The sequence below is a fragment of the Pyrus communis genome, chromosome 17 (genome assembly GCF_041283825.1).
Source record: "Pyrus communis isolate YQ-2024b chromosome 17, ASM4128382v1, whole genome shotgun sequence".
Taxonomy (NCBI): domain Eukaryota; kingdom Viridiplantae; phylum Streptophyta; class Magnoliopsida; order Rosales; family Rosaceae; genus Pyrus; species Pyrus communis.
Genome location: NC_142581.1, coordinates 27,173,765 through 27,193,312, shown reverse-complemented (window position 1 = coordinate 27,193,312; position 19,548 = coordinate 27,173,765). Strand labels below are relative to the sequence as shown.

General features: G+C 38.3%; 4 protein-coding genes and 1 pseudogene across 5 annotated transcripts; 1 reads left to right on the top strand and 4 right to left on the bottom strand.

Annotated features, from left to right (window-relative positions):
* Nucleotides 1-442: 442 nt before the first annotated feature.
* LOC148689748 (uncharacterized) lies at nt 443-1,195 on the bottom strand. The gene is made up of 2 exons (XM_088688527.1): nt 1,010-1,195; nt 443-787 (listed from the first exon to the last, which is right to left on the bottom strand). Exons 1-2 carry the CDS (start codon nt 1,193-1,195, stop codon nt 443-445), a joined length of 531 nt encoding a protein of 176 aa, XP_088544653.1.
* Nucleotides 1,196-5,131: 3,936 nt separating this feature from the next.
* On the bottom strand, nt 5,132-6,337 carry LOC137709397 (uncharacterized). The gene is made up of 3 exons (XM_068448490.2): nt 6,067-6,337; nt 5,908-5,987; nt 5,132-5,680 (listed from the first exon to the last, which is right to left on the bottom strand). The coding sequence occupies exons 1-3, from the start codon at nt 6,232-6,234 to the stop codon at nt 5,254-5,256; spliced, it is 675 nt and encodes a 224-aa protein (XP_068304591.2). The 5' UTR covers nt 6,235-6,337; the 3' UTR covers nt 5,132-5,253.
* A 657-nt stretch (nt 6,338-6,994) lies between these two features.
* Nucleotides 6,995-10,647, bottom strand: LOC137708286 (uncharacterized). The gene is made up of 6 exons (XM_068447330.2): nt 10,240-10,647; nt 8,225-8,380; nt 7,956-8,088; nt 7,823-7,862; nt 7,416-7,551; nt 6,995-7,332 (listed from the first exon to the last, which is right to left on the bottom strand). The coding sequence occupies exons 1-5, from the start codon at nt 10,495-10,497 to the stop codon at nt 7,464-7,466; spliced, it is 675 nt and encodes a 224-aa protein (XP_068303431.2). The 5' UTR covers nt 10,498-10,647; the 3' UTR covers nt 6,995-7,332; nt 7,416-7,463.
* Nucleotides 10,648-11,712: 1,065 nt separating this feature from the next.
* LOC137707704 (F-box/kelch-repeat protein At3g06240-like) lies at nt 11,713-14,928 on the bottom strand (annotated as a pseudogene). The gene is made up of 3 exons (XR_015958531.1): nt 14,876-14,928; nt 13,132-14,481; nt 11,713-12,029 (listed from the first exon to the last, which is right to left on the bottom strand). The product of XR_015958531.1 is annotated as an F-box/kelch-repeat protein At3g06240-like (transcript).
* Nucleotides 14,929-15,208: 280 nt separating this feature from the next.
* Nucleotides 15,209-15,880, top strand: LOC137707628 (NADH dehydrogenase [ubiquinone] 1 beta subcomplex subunit 8, mitochondrial). Its single transcript, XM_068446544.2, has one exon. It carries the CDS (start codon nt 15,302-15,304, stop codon nt 15,677-15,679), a length of 378 nt encoding a protein of 125 aa, XP_068302645.1. The 5' UTR covers nt 15,209-15,301; the 3' UTR covers nt 15,680-15,880.
* The last annotated feature ends 3,668 nt before the right edge of the window (nt 15,881-19,548 follow it).

The following is a 19,548-nucleotide window of genomic DNA, read 5'->3' as shown; positions in this document are numbered from 1 at the left end:
ACTTATTTGTGGCATGATAACTTATTATCCTATAACGCCTCATATACTTATTTAAAGAGATATTACCAATTTTTGGATTCAAAGGCAAATTAGGTCCATCATATATTTTTGCACAAGCCCTTCTTGACCTATTTGGATTCTCTTGGTTGTCATCAGACTCTCCATCAATATACCCATCTCGCTCATCCTTCACAATCATGTCATGTAATATGATAGACATCACGATAGAGTTCAAATTTTCTCGACTCCACTCTTTTGCCGATTCGTTGATGATCTTCCACCGTACTTGTAGAATACCGAAAGCTTTCTCAACATCTTTCAGGTGTGCCTCTTGTTGTAAGGTAAACCACTTTTCGACATCATTCGCAGGGTTTGGAATTGCTTGGACAAGTGTCGCCCACTTTGGGTAGATGTCATTTGCCAAGTAATACCCCATATTGTACTAACAGTAATTGATGTAGTAGTCAAGTTTAGGTGATTTACCTTCCATCAGGTTATTGAAGAGGGGTGAACGCTTAAGAACTGTAATGTCATTTTGGGATCTAGGGACTCCAAAGAAAGCCTGCCAGATCCATGTGTCATACGACGCAACCGTCTCTAACACAATAGTTGACTTCCTCGACCTTCTGTTAAAGCCTTCTTGCCATCCGGTGGGACAGTTCTTCCAATTCCAATGCATGCAATCTAATGACCCTATCATACCCGGAAACCCACTGTCTTCAGCTTTGCGAATAAGCCGATCCAGATCTTCTTGATTTGGCTCACGGAGGTACTCCTCTTTGTAAAGCTAAACAATTGTGTTATAGAATTCAGCAAGAGTATCAAGGCATGTAGACTCAGACATACCATATGTTTCATCCATCGAATTAGCTGGGGAGCCATAAGCCATCATTCGTAGTGCAATAGTAACCTTTTGATGAGGTGAGCAACCAGGGCGGCTTGTTCTGTCTAGCTTCTGTCGAAAATATGGATTGACCTGCTAGACATCATGAAGTAAACGCTCAGAAACATGGCGCCTCATCCGGAAGTGACGTCTGAAATCCTCTTTAGTGTACACCGAGTTGGGGTTGAAATAGTTGTTCATTTGATTGGCATGCGTGATCACTCTGTTTCGTGGTTTGTAAGAGCGACCAGCAACATAGCCACCCCATTGAGCTTGTTCCTCAATTGGTTGACATACCATGACCGTAGCCATGGTTACCATATATTGTGTGTTGCACCATGCTTCATCTTCTTCATCAGACTCCTCATATTCTCATCTTATCTACGCCCATTTTTCTTCCAATTTGGAATTTGATGAAGACCCCCAGTTGGAATTCGAAAAGGATTCAAAGTTGGAATTCATTGCAAACTTGAATTCAAAGGTATGTGAATTATAACCCAATATCCACCCTATTTATAGCCCAGAAAAATTCAAATCCAACGGCTAGCTAACGTCAGTTACCGTTGGATTTGAATTTCTTTTTTCAACCAAATTTTTTTTTTTTAAAATATTAAAAAATTCTCATTTTTTCCTTTAAATTTAAGTTGTTGTAACTTTTAAATTAAAATAATCAATTATGTTTGGCCCTTGGTTGTAGATGGTTTTTTGTCACAAGGCTATGTTTAGCCTATGGCCCTCTTGACACACCCCAACCGAGATCAGGGCATGCTAGCCGTCACGTAGAAGTAACGTAGCCATGTGCACAGTGCGGAAGCTAAAAATAATAATAATAAAAGTACGAATAAATAAAAACCTAGCTATACACAAAGTAAGAACATACATGTGCAAGCGTAAGTGTGAGAAACAAAGTTCAGAGCACGAAAGACCTAGTGCAGTCCGGGAGAAACAACACTAAATAAACACACCCGAGGGTGGTCCTACACTAGTGATAATCTGTCAGATAAGCTGGGAAAATCCTCTGGGGAGCCACCAAAAGCGCTAGCCAAACTAAAATCTGGAGGGGCGCAAAACAGAAAGCGTGAGTGGGCAAAAACAAAGCTTTTCAAAAACCATTTCATAAACAAAGTTCTAACTCCTCGCCGTAAAACCTGTATACTTCCCAGAAAAAAATAGAATATATACATATATACAAATCATGCTCGGAAATATGTCATGCCAAATGCCTCGAAATAAAATGCAAGTACTCAGGTAATGCCAAACAATGCCATGTAATCTATCAGCCGGAGTCGCCTAACGTGATATGTACGGCTGAATCTAGAGCTCAAATCTCCATCTCACTAACTATACCTGCACACGAGTCGGAACCACCTAAAGTGGTCTGTACGACAGGACTGGGTGTATAATAAGTACGCTCAAGTGCTACGATCACGTGAAGGCTGGGCGAATAATCGCGGGTTACCTACGAGTCGGAACCACCTAAAGTGGTCTGTACAATAGTACTGTGCACCTAACTTGGATCTAAGATGAGCGTGTGGTGCGGGAGGTGAACATTACGTGAAGGACTGTGCCCAACTCTGGGCGGGAGTACTAACACCGAGGGTGCAGGTTATGAGCTCTCTATGCATCTCATATCACCACTAAGCAATAAATATAAACCATAACTTACCTGACACTTACCTGTGCGTCCGCAGAACCAAACACACATATAGATATGCAACTAATAATGTATAATCAACGACAAACATAATGCATGGCATATAAACGTATAAACATTTCAATTCACTTTCTGGGAAAAACATAAGTATATAGGTATATACGGAAAACCAAAAGTCCACTCACTGGTATGTAGAAGGGTTGTAACCCCCTTGCCTCGAGTGACCGTGCTCGTCCTCGGGATAGGTCTCACCTATATGCGAAACAACTATAATTACGTTAATTTTAAAGCACATAACCAACATTACGAAATAACTTCTCATACAATGCTCAAATGGGGTGTATGAATACACCAATGTGATTTACTCAACCTCACAAACATCCCCATATTTTTAAAATAATTTTTCGACGCTGCACGCGCATGCACGTGCCTGGCACACTGACGGCGTCAGTTAACGCCGTCAGGAATATTCCATTAACTCTGACATATTCCATTAACGCCGTTAGGAATATTCCGTCCAAACTAACGGAATATTCCGTCGTCTTCTCAGGCCAAAACGAAAAATCAGGAAATTTTCAAAACTTTGTATCTTCTTCGTTTTTCAACCAAATTTCACAAAATTGGTACCAAAATGAAGCTTACAACAAGAGGAACAAATACATACCACTTTCAAGCACTAAAACCCACGGAATCTCGCCGGGAAAACACCACCAACTCTGGCCAAACCTGCAACTCACGATCCCGACGTCCAAAACCTTCAAACGAACCACCCCGAGCCTTCTAAGGACCTCACCAAGCTTCCTACAAGCTTCAAATTCCCAAAAACACAAGAATTAACGTGTGCATGAACAATGATCAAATCGGGGGATCCCGAGTTAGACATGAAAACGAAGGTATCCTTACCTGAAATGGGTATGGTTGAACTCCTAAGGACCTCACGAGCACAACTATATAATTTGTTTCCACGATCCGTGAAGATCTCGAGGGTTATGGTGTTGTCCGTACGTAAAGAATAGGAAAGGAAGAGAGAGAGGGGCTCGGGACAGGGATAAGGATGAGGGTGAGTGTGGGGGTGTGTGTGTGGTCCAAACTCCACCAATCAAAACTCAAAAACAACCACACAACGAAAAAAAAAACCATACTAGGGGCAAAACCATAATTTCACCCTTACGGTACGAAAAGTCCGGGACGGGCTGTCACACCTCTGGCCTCTTGATTGGAGATGGTCAGAAATATGGCCCTGCACTGTTTATTAAAATATTAATTTCTTGTAGGGCTATAGAGCTAAAACGAGCCATCTGGCATTCCTTCGGTTGGAGATGGCCTTAGGTTCGATTCTCGCCAAAGACGAATTTGAACCACATTATTGGTAGCCCATTATGAGACTAAGTCCATCCCTTCTCCCATTAGTGTAGATAATATCATTTATAAACAATAAAAAAAAAGTTGAAAATAAAACGACCCCTAAGAATACAAAATCAATGAGGCGATTGCAGTGTTGGTGCTATTGTCCAGGAAAATGGGGTGTTTCATTTCGAGGTGCTGGTGTGGTTATTCATAACAACCGTGGTGAGTTCATGGAGGCCTATTTACTGTGCTAGCTATGGGGGCAATTGTAGTGATGCTTGAGTTTCAGTTTCCTAGTGATTTGGGGTTTTCAAAAGTAATAACGAAGATGGATTCAAAAGCTGTGGTGGATTTATCAATAGTGATGTAGGTATGTTGGACGACGGAATGGCTTGTTTGGTACATATGATTGAATTGGAATGAAAAACTCTTAAATTACAAGGTATATTGGTGAATATTTTGGAAAGGATTAACTATGAAAAAATTCATCCCTTCTAATCCAACCATTTTAAGAAGTATTGGAATGAATGTCTTTTCATGAGAATTATGAATTTAGTAGAGGTGGTCATAATTGTATAATTTCTCCAATACCTTTAATTTAGTAGGTTATCCATTTAAATCTAATCATGTGTACCAAATGAGTCTGAATTTAGTATGATTCAAGAGGTTATCCATTCCAATCTAATCATATGTGTCAAACGAACCCGAATTTAGTATGATTCAAGAGATAAGAACTATATGTATTAGTTCAAGTGTTTTAAAAAAACTAGTTTTATGACTCGCCTAGGCGAGGCGGAGTTATAAGGAAAACATTTTTGCCTAGTAGAAGTGGGCTATATACTAGCCTAAACTCTTAGGCTATTGCCTTAAGCGTCTAGGCTACCTGGGCGTATGAATCTTTTTATAAAAATAAAAAAAACAGCCCAAACACAATGTGACGTTGTTTTGGGCAGGGTTTTTTATTTATTTATTTTTATTTTTTATAAAATTTACGTTTCCAACTTTTAGTTTCTATTAGTTTATTGTGACTTTATGATGTGAATTAAAAAAATAATAATAATAGTCAAATGTTGATTGCTTGACATGTTTGCTTAATTGTTCTACAAAGTATCCTACTATATATATATATATATATATATATATATTAAGTTGTAATAATAATTTTAGGTACTTGAGGCTGTCCATGAAACACCTTTGTTTCGCTTTTGCCTTTTAAAACATTCACCGGATATTTAACTTAAACTATATTTCAACAACTAAAAATATTATAACTAAACTAGTTCTTGTTACAATAATACTTCTTTGTCGCGACTCGTTAACGCTCTTAATCTAGTGATATTTCTTTTTCTCTGGACGAGGTATTTATTGTTCACTCAGATATGGAGAACCTACATACTGGGCAACGACCATTGCTCTTCACCCAAGGCACAATGCATTCTTCATGAAACATATGCTTACAAGGAGTGAGCATAACCTCTTGTTTGGGCTCAAAGTCATCCAAGCAAATGGTACACCTCTTTTCATCATTCTCCATATCCTTCTCCTTCACAACTGTGTCTCTGTAATACAAGTTCACCCTCTTCGATATTCTCCTCAAAGGATTGTATATCTCTTTCTTCAGCTTCTGCAACGCCCTCTTTTGCTCGTTATGGGTCAATCTGGAGTCTGCTTCAAGTCCAGGGGCGGCCGTATTCCATTGGTTACCGACCATCTGTCTAGTCCTCGGGTCTGCCTGTCGTGCCAAATCATCGCCAAGGACCAGAAAATGAATTCGGGGACCTGGTGCTGCTGCTGAACTGCAAGTTTTTCATCAGTAGAAGGTGAGAGAGGGATAACAAATAAAATGTACTAGTAATGGCTGCGCTCTAAAGAGGCACATTAGCCGTTAGATCATATATGAACTGATGCTAAACCACATACGTATGCGTACTAATCATTTTACTGATATGTGAATCAATGACATGAAAAAAAAAAAAAAAAGGTGAAAAATCTGCATGTGAACTGTGATCTCGACTGCGATTACCCTGCTGAGCCAAGAGATCTTGCAACCGCTAGCGTTCCCTCAAATGGTCGCCTTGAATCCGACGCACCTGTTCTGGTTACCTGATTATGCAACCAAAATAGTTTGTGCCATATTCTACACATCGTATCATAAAGAAAAAGGGAAAGAAACTATACTTACTTGAGTTGCTTGAAAATTATCATAGAAGGGACTACCAGAGATCCCAGAAGCCCATTCACCAAAATCGTCCTCAAAATTCCCGAAGTAGAGATCAAACGGCTCACGATAGGTAAGATGAGGACGAGGAGGAGTAGGAAGAGAATAGGTAGTGTTGGTACTTCTGCTCATGATGTCTACGTTCTGCCTATCTCCGGAGTTTGCACTTCCTATGCAATATTGTTGATGTGTTTTCGGGTTCTGAGAGTTTTTATTCCTTCATCTGCTTCAAGGTGTGTCTATATATATATATATATATATATATATATATATATATGTATATATGTATATATGTATGTATATCCTTGTCAATCAAGGTTGTCATTTTTTGTATTGCGGATGCTTTTTCTGGTGGCATGCAAGAAAAGCTAATAGAGATTCGATAGAAAAAGCAACGTAGGAATCGATTCCAACCCGTTCAGTTTCTACTTTTCCTGTTTCTGCGATGTGATTGAGATAACAATGCATTCTATGGCAGAGGTTTCCCAGCAACGGCCACACACAACTGAACAATCAAGCACTCATTCTTATGAGTCAATCAACGGTTTGCAGATGCTCGTGCGCCGTGGATTCTGTCCATTGTAGTGCGCTCCCCAGTTCTTAAAGTTTATTCCCCCGAGTCTGAGCTTTCAGACTCTCAGTTGTCACCTTTTGGCCCCATTAGCTATCGCAAGGCATCTAAACATTCTTACATTTCGTTCACGGAGGATGTTGTATATCTCCATCTGTAATGCAAATTGCTTTAGATCCTTGCATTGCAAACATCTGTAATGCACATTGCTTTAGATCCTTGCGTTGCAAGTAAACTTGGTAGATCTTCGATAGCATCCACCGTATTGGTCGCTGTATGAATTTATTTGTTTATTTTTGCCATAGAACAAGTATGCTCGAGTTGTAGCAAAGTTCAAAATGCATTGCCAAATGTTCAATATGATTCCACAAGATCTAGTTTCGTTCAAGTAACGGAACCTAGCCCATTTAAAGGCAGTTTCAACAACTGAGTGGCTGAAAGATTAGAGTAATGACCAGGTACGTTAAGAAAAGTACCCGTTTTCCTTTCTTCTTTTACAGCTAGCAGAAAAAGAATCAGTTCACAAGGTCCGCGTTGTTATAACAATCAAACTTCAAAACCGAAGGGCTTGAATTTCATATTTTTTAACTAAAAAGTTGCTTCTGGTCCTCATTTTCTTCTCAACCGCGGTCTCCCAGATGTCAGACGTCCAACCCAACCTGCCACGAGTAAAGAAATAGCATAAGACAGGAAGAACTAAGAAGCTCAAAGCAAGGTAAGCAATCAGATGTGTAAATGATACCTCATGGCCAAAGTTGCTGATAACAATCGTTGATAAAATGCACAGATGCTACTTGCTCATAGTTGAAGACAAGCAGAAGTTCCAGAAAATTGAACCCACGGACATGAAAGCTACACGAGCTTGAAGAGGTACCACCCTGTATCGAAAGCCATTTCAGTCAATTAGATAAAGCTACCACTTGATTTGGTATTAAAAAGTGGAGTATATGCCAGAGTATGATGTTCTCGGAAAAGAATTTTCCCATCACCCACCGCAAAAAATCTTTCATTGTCTTTATAAAGAAATTACTAGTTTACAAACAATTTCAAACAGTCTATGATAACACTAATTGAGGCACGGCTTAAATTTCCGGTACCAGAGGAGATGAAAAAAAGAGGAAATAAATAGCAGAAGAGAAAATGGTGTACCAGAAATTCAATAAACTGACAGGTATCCAGAACCTAAATCCTGCACAAAATAATACAACAAAAATTGGAAAAATATGAGTTTATGAAATCTGAAATGCAGAGTGAACATAAATAACAATCAGAATAAGTTTACCATAAAGTAAGGTGGGAAGAGCATCTCTTCGATACTTCTCTGGAAGCTGTGAGAGTTTCCCTTGCCATAAATTGTTCCACGCAAAAACAACAGCAATCACACATGGACCAAGCACAATTTGATTCAACAAAACCTGTAAGAAAAGAAAGCTATGAGATACCTTCCAAATGGGTTCCGTTCATTTTTTATTTCCTCAAAATTTACTTTGTTTTGTTTCCGAAGTTCCTTAGAGTCATGCTACCTCAACAGTGATGTAAAAGAGGTCGTACCTTCAGCAGTAGGTTCTCTACAGTTTTCGCAGGCAAAGAATGATCAAGATACTGGTACCAAGCATAAGAACCAGGGCCGTACAAAAGAAACCCATAGGAAGTCATCCGCAGTGCACGAAGCCAATCATGGTGTGAGAGGAGAGCATGTGTTACATCCTAAGAAAGAGATTTTGGTCATCAAACACTAAACTCAAAGGAACACAAATAATAATGTAACAACGCATCCTTACAAAACATAAACTATAATATTAGACAAGACTAGACCAATTGACGGATCTACAAAGAGTCAACAAGCTTGGAGGATGGACCACATAAATCAACTAGGAGACGCACCATGATCTTCATAGCATTATCCATTATAAATGAATTTTCTAGCATTTGACTCCGCACCACCGAAAGGTTTGGTCGCATACTTGAAAAATAACCCAAAAAAATCAAGGGAATGCTTGGATAATTGGTTTATAACTTTATATAAATACTTCCTGGTTGAGACCACACATAAGAATGACATTGCCATAAACTGACAAGATAATATTTCCACTGTTTTATCGAAGAGGGGTATCCTTCGAAGACAGAACCCGGTCAAGATGATACAGGTCAACTCCTCCTTGTGCCAAAGATCTTACCATTTCCGAAAGACACTTGATTCTTTTCCACCTTCATTCAAGAGTTCTCCCGAAAAATGGACAACCTCCTTTTCTTAGGAACACATACAAGATTCGTCACTACAAAAAGCTAGCAGAGCCAAAAAACTAAAAGAAATTCAAGATTCACAGCACAAAGTGCTGATCCATCTTGCACCCGCTACAACCTTAAAACCAGAACCTTCGGCTAAGCAATAGCTTAGTGGATAACAACCTATAAACTGGGAAATTGTGGCCTAACAGGGCCATCCAACCCATATTAGGCACTTGTTCTTTCTAGTCAGTTTAACACATCGAGATCCAAGAGTTTCCTTCATTTAACACAATATACAACCAAGGAAACACCGGTTTAGCATTTGTGCCAACTTCGGTACAATTATAAGAAACAAAATCATCCTGCAAATTAAATAAGTAGCTGCTGCACTCAGAATTAGAGCACCAACTCGCAATTTACATCACTAGAAGCTGAAAGTTGTTCTTTTCTCACTCCAAACCCCAACTATAAATAAAGCTACTAGAAAAGCTACTAGAGATTCGACAGAAAAAACAACGTAGGAATCGATTTTTTGTATTGTGGATGCTTTTTCTGGTGACATGCAAGATTCGTCACTACAAAAAGGTTTATGGTAATATGTCTCAAACCTAGAATCGTGTTCGCTAGCAGAGCCAAAAAACTAAAAGAGATTCAAGACTCACAGTACAAAGTGCTGATCCATAATTGCACCCACTACAAACTTAAAACCACAACCTTCGGCTAAGCAATAGCTTAGCGGATAACAACCTATAAGCTGGGAAATTGTGGCCTAACAGGGCCATCCAGCCCATATTAGGCACTTGTTCTTTCTAGTCAGTTTAACACAACGAGCCCAAGAGTTTCCTTCATTTAACACAATATACAACCAAGGAAACACCGGTTTGGCATTTGCGCCAACTTCGGTACAATTATACGAAACAAAATCATCCTGAAAATTAATAAGTAGCTGTTGTGCTCAGAATTAGAGAACCAACTCTCAATTAACTGCAATTTACATCGCAGGAAGCTGAAAGTTGTTCTTTTCTCACTCCAAACCCCAACTATAAATAATTCCAAGCCTCAAACTTTATAAACCCTCAAACATTTTTTGAGCACCCAAAACACTTTTCCTTACCCCACATTTTCTCAGCAACCAAACCCATCATAAAATTCCGATATTTATCTTTTCCTAATTTTCTCAGCAACCAAACACAGCATAAAATTCCAATATTTTACCTTAAGTTTTCCTACATTTTCTCAGCAACCAAACACAGCATAAAATTCCAATATCTTACCTTAACTTCTCAGCAACCAAACAGCTTAATGAAACAAAGAAAGAGACGTTAAATTTGACAAACCTGTTGGTCTTCCGCGCCTGCTTTTCTCCAGCGCTGTGTGAGCTGAGCAATTGTATCTCCCGTCAGAGCCAGTGTGCCAGCCGTGGCGGCTTGCTTTAAGGGAAACCAGTGACCTGCTCTTCCGGTTGCGTCCACAGATTTGGAGGAAGACTGGGATTTGGAATCAAATGGGCGTTTTCTTTGCTGCTTCGGTTTTCTGGGTGATGAGTAGTTCCAACCCCAGAGGCCGCCATGGCCGCCACCGCCAAGAGCATTCATATTCTCAAAGCAAGGCAAATGCAATTGAAAATTGAGAAACGGTGTGCGTGCTGCGTTACTGACAGTGGACACGGGTCTGGTTGGCCCGGGTAGAGCTCCAGTCAACCCGAATTAGACTAGTGGTCTTTGTATTTTTTTCTGATTTTTATTGAGCGATGCTAAAGCCAACCACATGATTTTATCTATCTTTAGATTAATGACTTAATTGGATTAATAGCCTTCATGGTAATAGCGTAATCATGTGTTAACAATTAAAAAAGATTTGACGAAATTTTCAATTTTGTGGTTTAAATTCTAACATACTTCACCACAAGAGTTTAAATACTAATTTTTTTTACCACGGCTGTCTTCGGACTACTCATGGTATCCTATCACCACGGTAGCTATTAATCCAGGATAGTGTTATTCACACCTATTTTTACTTCTCACACACCCCATCAATTTTCAGTCGTTGGATTGAATAAATTGAAGAATATATCATCGACAAAAAATTAACAAGTGTTTGGGGGAGTAAAATAGGGTGTGTGATAGCACTTTCCTTAATCCAATTAGACCTAGATTTTTTTTTTATTTTTAAATAAACAATATTATCTATACTAAGAAGAAGAGGTAAACGTAACCTTATAATGGACTAACAATAATATGGTTCAAACTCGCATTTGACGAAAATCAAATCTAAAACCTCTCGCTTACAAGTGAAGAAAAATATCACTAGATCGTAATAGTAAATGACAATTAAGCCTAGATTAATTTAAGGGTTTTAAATAAAATGGTCCTTACAGGACCTCATTTATAGGCCCTTCGGCGAGCATTGTATTTTCTATCCACCTGGTAAATTTTTTGAAAAATGACTCAATAAGTGTAGTCTGTGAGATTAGAACTCATGATACCCAACAAAATGAGTGTCAAAACGGTGTAGTTAACAACTTAAAAGTTAAAAAGAAAATTTGAAAGGAGCATCAAACTCGGCTAGTAGAATCCGGATCCTCACCGGATCCTCTTTATGAGGATTCTGAAAATCGATGAATCATATACGTTCTTCGTACATCGTGCAGTAAAAAATTATTTTAAATATTTTCATTTAAAATTAAATACAAACAATACCTGACAAAAACTGACCGCACGATATACGATAAACGGACATGATTTACAAATTCCCATAATCCTCACCGTGTTGGCAGCTAGTAATTTAACTCTAATCCAAAATAATAAACATTTGAAAGGAACATCAAACATAACAATACTAGTTAGACCGGAATCAAAGGTTGTGCTGTCCAACAGTGTAAAATACTACTAAGAGCCCATCACAACCCTTTTAACAAAATGGCTCTTTTGATTCGATCGATACTATAATTTAACAAAATGGTTCTTTTAGCTCGCTGTGAAACCACATCACCTCCATCAGTGCCTGCTCGTTTCATTCGTCGCTAAAACAGTAATTGTCCGACGAAAAAGGGTCTGATTCGAATTCAGCAATTTCTTCCTTCAGAGATGGAGCTTTAGTCTCTCCTTGCAGTTTCAACCCTGCACACCTGTATCGACAACAGTAGTTATGAGATTCAAAGACAAAAACTTGAACAAGTAGAAAAATGTATCAAAGGATCAGAAGAGGAGCGCATTGTTTGGTTTCACGTATTCTGTCATTGCAGCACCTAATGTAAACATGATATTCTCTCAACGGCTTAACGAGTTACCCTTCAGAAAAGCAGATTACCCAAGTTCTAAGTTCTAACAGCGCAAAGAAAGGACAATTCAGCAAACCTATATGTAACAATGAAAGACGATGAATCCTACTTCCTCGTACTTTCATAGATATGTGTACATGCGTGTGCAGGTCCCATGTGTTTTTTGTTTGTAGAGATCCAAAGATAAGTTAAGTCTAAGCATCAGAACTAGTGTCAGCATCTTTCATTCATCTTTCAAAACTGACATTTGTCTGAGCAGGAGTTTACAGGTCCCTTCTTCTGCAGTTCTGGTGTCATAAAAGAGGTCAAACACACATTCATCATTTTCCGATTCATGAGCATAATTATTATTTGGTGCTCTGGTCTAAAGTAGTCTCAAATATAGAACAGTAGCCTCGAAAAGCACCTCCTCGTTGGAAATACTATGCAACCATAAAGCACAGAGTTCTACTTCCTCATGATTGAGAGTTGAGATACAGATAAACACTAACTCATCTTTTATACTTCCATTTCCAATATGTTAATTTATGTATACGTTCATATATGTGTCCAGTTATACATGGTTTTCAAATTAGCAATTGCATACACACGACCCATCTTTTCATTAGAACCACGGATATACTTCATATCAACTAAAATAGGCAAATATCACAAATCCTATAAATTGACAATATCAGGTAGTGAAAGCAACTAAGACGAAAAAATTCATGCTCTTCATCTAGTTGAAAAGTAAACTCAACCATGTACAATCAATCACTGAACAAAACTACAAATTAATCAGCGGGAAACAAATTAAACATATCGGGTGATTTTGGGATCTTTCAAAGACAGGCAAGCATAAATGTTTGTCCACATAAATTCTTCTGAGGTTGAGTTTGATATCCTACAAATACATAACTAGAGCAGCAAATTTACGCAAAATCTTAGAAGGTATAGAAAAAATCCTTACCTTGTATTTATATTCAATACTTCTACATCCTTCCCTGCCAGATTGTCCTTGAGTAAAATAAAGCTCGGAACATGACTAATTGCTTGAAAATTTTCCTTGAAGCCACAAAGCTTAAGATAAACGTATGAACTTGGTTTTTCTGGGTGATAGTAAAAGAAGGAATTTGTTTGAGAATGAAACATAAACAAACCATAGTTCTTATGGTATTTCATAGCTGTATATATATGGCCACCTTCCACAATCACCTTTATCAATAGCAATCACCTTCGTCCAACGATATTTTCCACCAGAATCTGTCAGTGTCCACACAGTGATAAGATCACCATAGGAATCACACAAGCAAAGACAACCTTCCAAAACTCCCATGCCCACATACATAAATTGCTTGATCGGAAAAGGCGGTGATGGAACTGATTTGAACTTTTCAGTGTTCAAATCAAAAGAACGAATTCTATAGCCATAAGACTCATACCAATAAAGCACTCCTTTCGCATAGGTAGGGGATACTAGGTTACCCGCTGTTTCAGAAACTTCACCAATGGACTTCCATGAACCTGTTCCAAGTGTGTGTATCTCAGCAAACTTAAAGCAATAGCCTGCTTCAGCTTAAAAAATTCGTATCACCTTATATTCATTGGTCTCAGAACTGAAACCCAATCCACATTCGACAGGAATCCTTATATTCTGATGCGGCCTAGAACTTTTGGGAAGGTTTATAAATTCACCGGTTACTGGATTGCACACAACAGCAGGGTCATTGTGGACTGGCTCAGACAAGCAAAGCAGGCCATTACACGAATTCACCACATTGTACTTGTGATGATGTGGTGGTATCCTGATGCAAGTCTTCCTTTTGGTGCCGCGGTTTCCATTAGGCATCACATTGCCGTTATCACTGTTGTTATTGATGACCTCCTCAGCGTTGCGCAATGGGATCTTGAACTTGGCAAGCTTCATGTGGACATGAGACTGGTCACAAGCATTGCCAGTAGCAGCACAGGCACAATCCTTCAAATCAAACCCAGAGCGATCTTCAGGCTCAACCAAGTAAAGGGTTCTTGGCACACGAGTTGGAGTTGGACCGAGGAGCGACAGCAGAGGACAGGGCTCTGCTTGTGCAAAGTGCAGCTTAGCAAATTCAGGGTCCGAAATTCGAGCACACCAAGTCTTGCAAACACATTTGCAAATGAGAATGCTCCTGGTTGGTAACTTTAGTAAAATATTCCAAAAGACGGGCTTCGGAAGATCTCTGATAAGGGGACCCTTTTCTTGAATTTGATCATCCATGTTGCCTATTTGGATTTGGGTGTCACAAGCAGCAGATTTTCTTTTCCTCTTCATCCTTGTTGCCTATAAATATTATGAATATATTCCTTTGAAAATCATAGACTTAAAGCCACAACTGGATCATATATAACAGATTGAACTGGGAAATTAACCATTTTTACCAATTTTAGAATAATGACTGCTACTGATGGTGCTTTTTTAAAGAACTTTTAGAGAAAATGTTTTTAAGTTCCAAAAGCACTTGAAGTGACATAACATTCTTGCTGGAAGCACTTCAAGGCAATTCCATGATTTATTCACATTTTACTCCAAAATTATTTTCACCAAAAACGCATTTAGTCATTTTAAAAACACTTCCTAACGAGTCCATACAGATTTTTAGGTTACAATTAATTTGAATAAACAACAATTAGGAAGATAAATACAGACAGACATAGGTTTTAAGCTATAAAATTACCTAGAAGAATTTAGCCCTACTTGCAGTTGCACAGAGAGAGAGAGAGAGAGAGATGAAGAGCCGGATACGTGCGTGCGTAATGGGAAGGGGCAGAAAGCTAACTTGTACGAGTGAGGGTTTCAGATTGGCGGGAAAACGAGGCGACGAGGCGCGCACATCCATGGGATATGGCCCAGTGGGCTTGCAACTTTTGGACTTTGGACTTGCAGTGGGTTTGCAGGCCGCACAGGTGGCCGAAAGAAAAAGTCACATTGGGCCAATAAGGGAAACCCGTGCCCAGCCCATTAAACAGGCTAAGATTACATTCCAAAGCGTCGTCGTTTCATCTGTCATCTCGATTCCTTCAACTCCAGATTCCAATTGCGATCGAATTTGTTGGTTTAGGTTTCAGAAAGAGAGAAGGAAGAAGAAGAAGCATTTTGCGCAATGGCAGGGAGATTGAGCAGTGTGGCTTCCAAGATCATGGGCGGAAACGGCGTCGTCTCACGTTCCGTCGCTTCCTCTCTCCGTGTCCGCGCCGGCATGGGCCTTCCGGTCGGCAAGCACATCGTCCCCGACAAGCCCCTTCCCGTAAACGACGAGCTCATCTGGGACAACGGCACGCCGTTTCCCGAACCCTGCATCGATCGAATCGCCGACACCGTCGGAAAGTACGAAGCTTTGGCTTGGCTCTGTGGGGGTTTGAGCTGCTTTGCTGGTCTGGGTTTGTTGGCCGTGTGGAACGACAAGGCGTCCAAGATCCCATTTGCCCCAAAAGTGTACCCCTACGACAACCTGCGAGTGGAGCTCGGCGGAGAACCGTAGGTACATCCAGCGGTCGGTTTCTGATTGTTAATTGTGTGGTTAATGTTGTTTCGGATGTGCTTTTGCTGATTTCTGTGTTTGAAATGATGGTTCTAAATAATGCTCTGTAGCTCAAACTGAGTCTGTTTTCGGCACTACGGTGTTCAAACAAATTGCGATTCTGGTTTCGTTTAAATCAACTTAGTTCGAATTTGGCGTTGAGATGCAATTTTTTTAGTTTTGTTCAAGTGGCAATCAATCTAGTATGTGATATGTATCATTGCAAGTCGAGATTACTTTCGGGAACCGGAATTTTCGTATGTGGAGCTCAAATTAAGGGGATAAAGGTATCAAATTGTTCGAAAAGGATATACTGTTTGCAGAAGATTAATACTTTTGAGTGATGTAACACTGAACAAAGTTAGCTGAAACCGAGAATTTGGTCTCAAGAGTGTGTTTGAAGTTTGTTTTCGCATGGTATTTTTTGAGAGTAGAGCATAGGTTGAAATGGCGCATTGTTTAATTTAGATTTCCACATGTTTTGTGTTTTTTGCTTAGTGTGCCGTGTTTTTTATGTTTTGATTCCAAAGTCGTCTTTCAAGGGTCGTCCTGTGTCTTTGCTTGTGTTTCCGAGGATATAACAGTGGAGTTGAGGGCTGATTCTTGTTGAGTTTGCTTTTGTACTAAACGTTTCTGAATGGAGACTGTAGTGTTGAATACTTTAGTGTTGAATACTTTATGGATCCTTCACTGGGGCTCAATGTGAATACATAGTTAATTGGTCTATAGTTTTTTGAAAATTATCAATTGACCTGCACAATTGAGTTAATGGGTTTGCATGTTCTTTTGCATAGCTGATTGAACAGATACGAAAGGCCAACCTTCCGGCATTATAACTGTTTCAGGTTTTTGGTAACACTTAAGTGGCTGTTGTAAGACTAGGGTGTTTCTTTCATCTAGTCAATGAGAAAATTGAAAAGAGAGAGAAAATATATGGGCAGTGTGTTCCAGGAAACATGTAGGCTTTGAGTTCATTTCATTTGTCGTGATGAAAATCCCATGATTGAATTGTAGTGTGTATAAATGCTCGACCTATGCAAGCTCTTATCTCAAATCCTCTGTTATTACAGTTAAAGTTGTACTTCTACCCTTGTTAGAACTTAGAAGGGAGGTTTTGGTTTCGTCCAACGGCAAGTGCAATCCAGACTTTTGATCAAACGAGGAACAGATTTCTTTAAACCAGGGTGTTGTGTTAATGTGATTTTATATGCCTAATTTGTTGTTGCATGATCCATTTATTATTTGTGAACTAGTTCTTTTGTTATAGATCAGTGCTACATGGGACTTATTACATGCCAGTGGTTAAACGTTGACGGTAATGTGATTCGGTTATCTGTTTAATTTGTTTGTTTGATTTTATCAGTCTGATGATGCAAGAACCTTTATCTATTAGACACACTTGAACACAGGCGTCAGTTAATGTTTCCCATATTGTAATTGGCTTCAGATTCACGAGTTTTGATTTGGAATATGCTCGTGAGTCAAGGATGGGCATAGGCCGGGCCCAAATTTAGAGGAACCGGACCTTACCCGTTGTAAAGGATGTGCATTTACTTATGAAGAGATCCCAAATTTAGAGGAACCGACCTTACCTGTTGTAAAGGATTTGCATTTACTTATGGAGAGATTCATACCATTCTTTGTTAAGTCCGTTGACGAGGTTGTTCTAGTGATCGATTCCATCTCGGGGTCTGCCACTTAAGGTTCCCTCTATGCATCTAAAATTTCAAACAAAGAGCAAGAGTCTAGCAGAGATTAAACGTAAGAAGCTCAGTTTTATTGGTCAAATGACATCTTCGAGGGGTTTGCAATTTTGTTTGAATTTAACGAAAAATCACCAAAATCCGAAATCATTGGACTATTGGATTAAATGGTAGTCATAGCAGTGTTTCTTTGTAAAATTGTCCTCCTCTATTTTCTTCATTACAATAGGATGTATTATTGGTTTTAGATTTGTCTAATTTTTGCAAGAGTAATCTATGAATGATGTACTAAAATATAGACGGTTTGGGCCATTAGACAAAGTTATTTGAAGGATCACAAGGTGTCCTTAAAATAAATTATTTGAAGGATCCCTCATCGGAATATATAATGCTCCTTCATAAATGTCAAAAACTATGACAACTCTTGCCTGGTTTGGTACTGAGGTGATTCTGAAAAAAGCTAGAAGCTGTTTTTGTGTTTGGTAAACATTCAGCTTCAGCTTTTTTTCACAGTTTTGGCTAAAAAAAGCCAAAAATAAGAAGCTGCAAAACTCAGCTTTGAAAAACCGGCTTTTTTTCACATTTGTTTTATATAAAAGTTTATCAAACACTATAATACTGCTTTTTTTTTTTTTTTTTTTTTTTCAAAAGCACTTTTACAAAAAAGTTTACCAAACACTTTGCTGCTTTATTTCACAGCTGCTTATTCTCACAGCACAGCAGAAACAACTTTTTTTTCAAAGCACATCAATATCAAACCAGTCCTTAAGATTCACAATAAACAGAACAAGAACTACTTTTCTTACCATTTGAGTTTTGTCTGCCTTAAATTGTTCTTAACATCAGCAAACAAGGTTTATTTCTATATACAACAAGTGTGTGATATTTATTTTAATTAGCAGCAAATAATTTAAAGACATAAAATGCTTCAATTCACATGTCTCTTTCTTAACATTGATAAGGATCCAAAGTTGCCCCAAAAGCACATATGTCGAGTCATCACAACTCAATTCAATCAATCCAACAAAATATCACCTAAGAACTTGACAATATGCCATATGATATATTAACTAAAGTGCCCGGTCAGCTTTTGTGAATTATTCATGTCAGCATAATAGTTATGTTGAGCTTTCTTTCTGAAATTCTTGATTTGCTAGAGTTAAAGAAGATAATGCGATGGGAGTATTACAATATCAAAATTGGACAGTTGTAGGTAATGAAAGAATTTCTTAATGTCTTCTGATTATGAAACATATCTTGCAACGCCTTAGTGACATGTGTGGCATGCTTCCATTCTCTTGGATCAAAGTACTCATCAAAGTAACATCTTTCCGATCATCCAAGTTCAATTACACACAATAAAAAGTCGACGCATGCTAGCTTCGTCGTCAATTGGGCACAAAGTTATGAAGAATGCGATTATTAAGATCAACAAGATTGAGAAAAATGACGTACTATAATTTTTTTTGTTTATTTTAATTTCCTCCAATATTTTACTCGGTAAACAGAAAAAGTAGGATGAAAATGTGCATTCAGAAAATTAATGATGTTTGTTTAAGGTCTTTGAGATTTTAGTAAATGAAAAGTTTGAAATTGGACATGATACTAATATTCATTTAGAATAAAATAGTTGTGATAGTTACGTAGGTGTTTTTCCATGAAATAAGTGTTTAAAAACAAGTTTTGCTAGTTTTGAACCTCATGATACATCATATCTAGGAATTCTTCCAATATGCCGATGTGGATAATTTAAAAAGAAGTTCTGCAAGGTTTTTTATTTTTTTTTTTATTTTTTTATTTTAACCAATTCTTCCAATACTTGGGGACTGATTAATAACGATTATTGAAAGGTTGTTAAATTAAAGGGAGTTTTAACGAAAAGTCCATGGTACTGTTCACTTTAAAGAAAAACCACATTTTTACATTAAAAAGTCAATCCTGGTACTATTCATTTTACCCTTTATTTTATCTTTATCATTAAAACTCAAAGTTTTCAATCTCTTTTCATTAATTTTCTTTAAATTAAATGGATACATTATGTATTTCAACTTTCAAAGTTATTTGTATCGAATTTTCTACCTGTTTAAAACCCCATAATCCTAATCGTATTGGGTTTTCGATTTCGTG

What these genes read in the sequence shown, in the direction of transcription:
- LOC137707628 (XM_068446544.2), top strand. Translation starts at nt 15,302, where the DNA reads ATGGCAGGGAGATTGAGCAGTGTGGCTTCCAAGATCATGGGCGGAAAC.
- LOC137708286 (XM_068447330.2), bottom strand. Translation starts at nt 10,497, where the DNA reads ATGAATGCTCTTGGCGGTGGCGGCCATGGCGGCCTCTGGGGTTGGAAC. An exon ending in CAGGCGCGGAAGACCAACAG is followed by an intron (nt 8,381 to 10,239) that starts GTTTGTCAAATT and finishes TCTCTTTCTTAG; the next exon opens with GATGTAACACATGCTCTCCT. An exon ending in TCTTCCCACCTTACTTTATG is followed by an intron (nt 7,863 to 7,955) that starts GTAAACTTATTC and finishes TATTTTGTGCAG; the next exon opens with GATTTAGGTTCTGGATACCT.
- LOC148689748 (XM_088688527.1), bottom strand. Translation starts at nt 1,195, where the DNA reads ATGGCTACGGTCATGGTATGTCAACCAATTGAGGAACAAGCTCAATGG. An exon ending in ACTTCCGGATGAGGCGCCAT is followed by an intron (nt 788 to 1,009) that starts GTTTCTGAGCGT and finishes ACAATTGTTTAG; the next exon opens with CTTTACAAAGAGGAGTACCT.
- LOC137709397 (XM_068448490.2), bottom strand. Translation starts at nt 6,234, where the DNA reads ATGAGCAGAAGTACCAACACTACCTATTCTCTTCCTACTCCTCCTCGT. An exon ending in ATAATTTTCAAGCAACTCAA is followed by an intron (nt 5,988 to 6,066) that starts GTAAGTATAGTT and finishes TTGCATAATCAG; the next exon opens with GTAACCAGAACAGGTGCGTC. An exon ending in AGATCTCTTGGCTCAGCAGG is followed by an intron (nt 5,681 to 5,907) that starts GTAATCGCAGTC and finishes AAAAACTTGCAG; the next exon opens with TTCAGCAGCAGCACCAGGTC.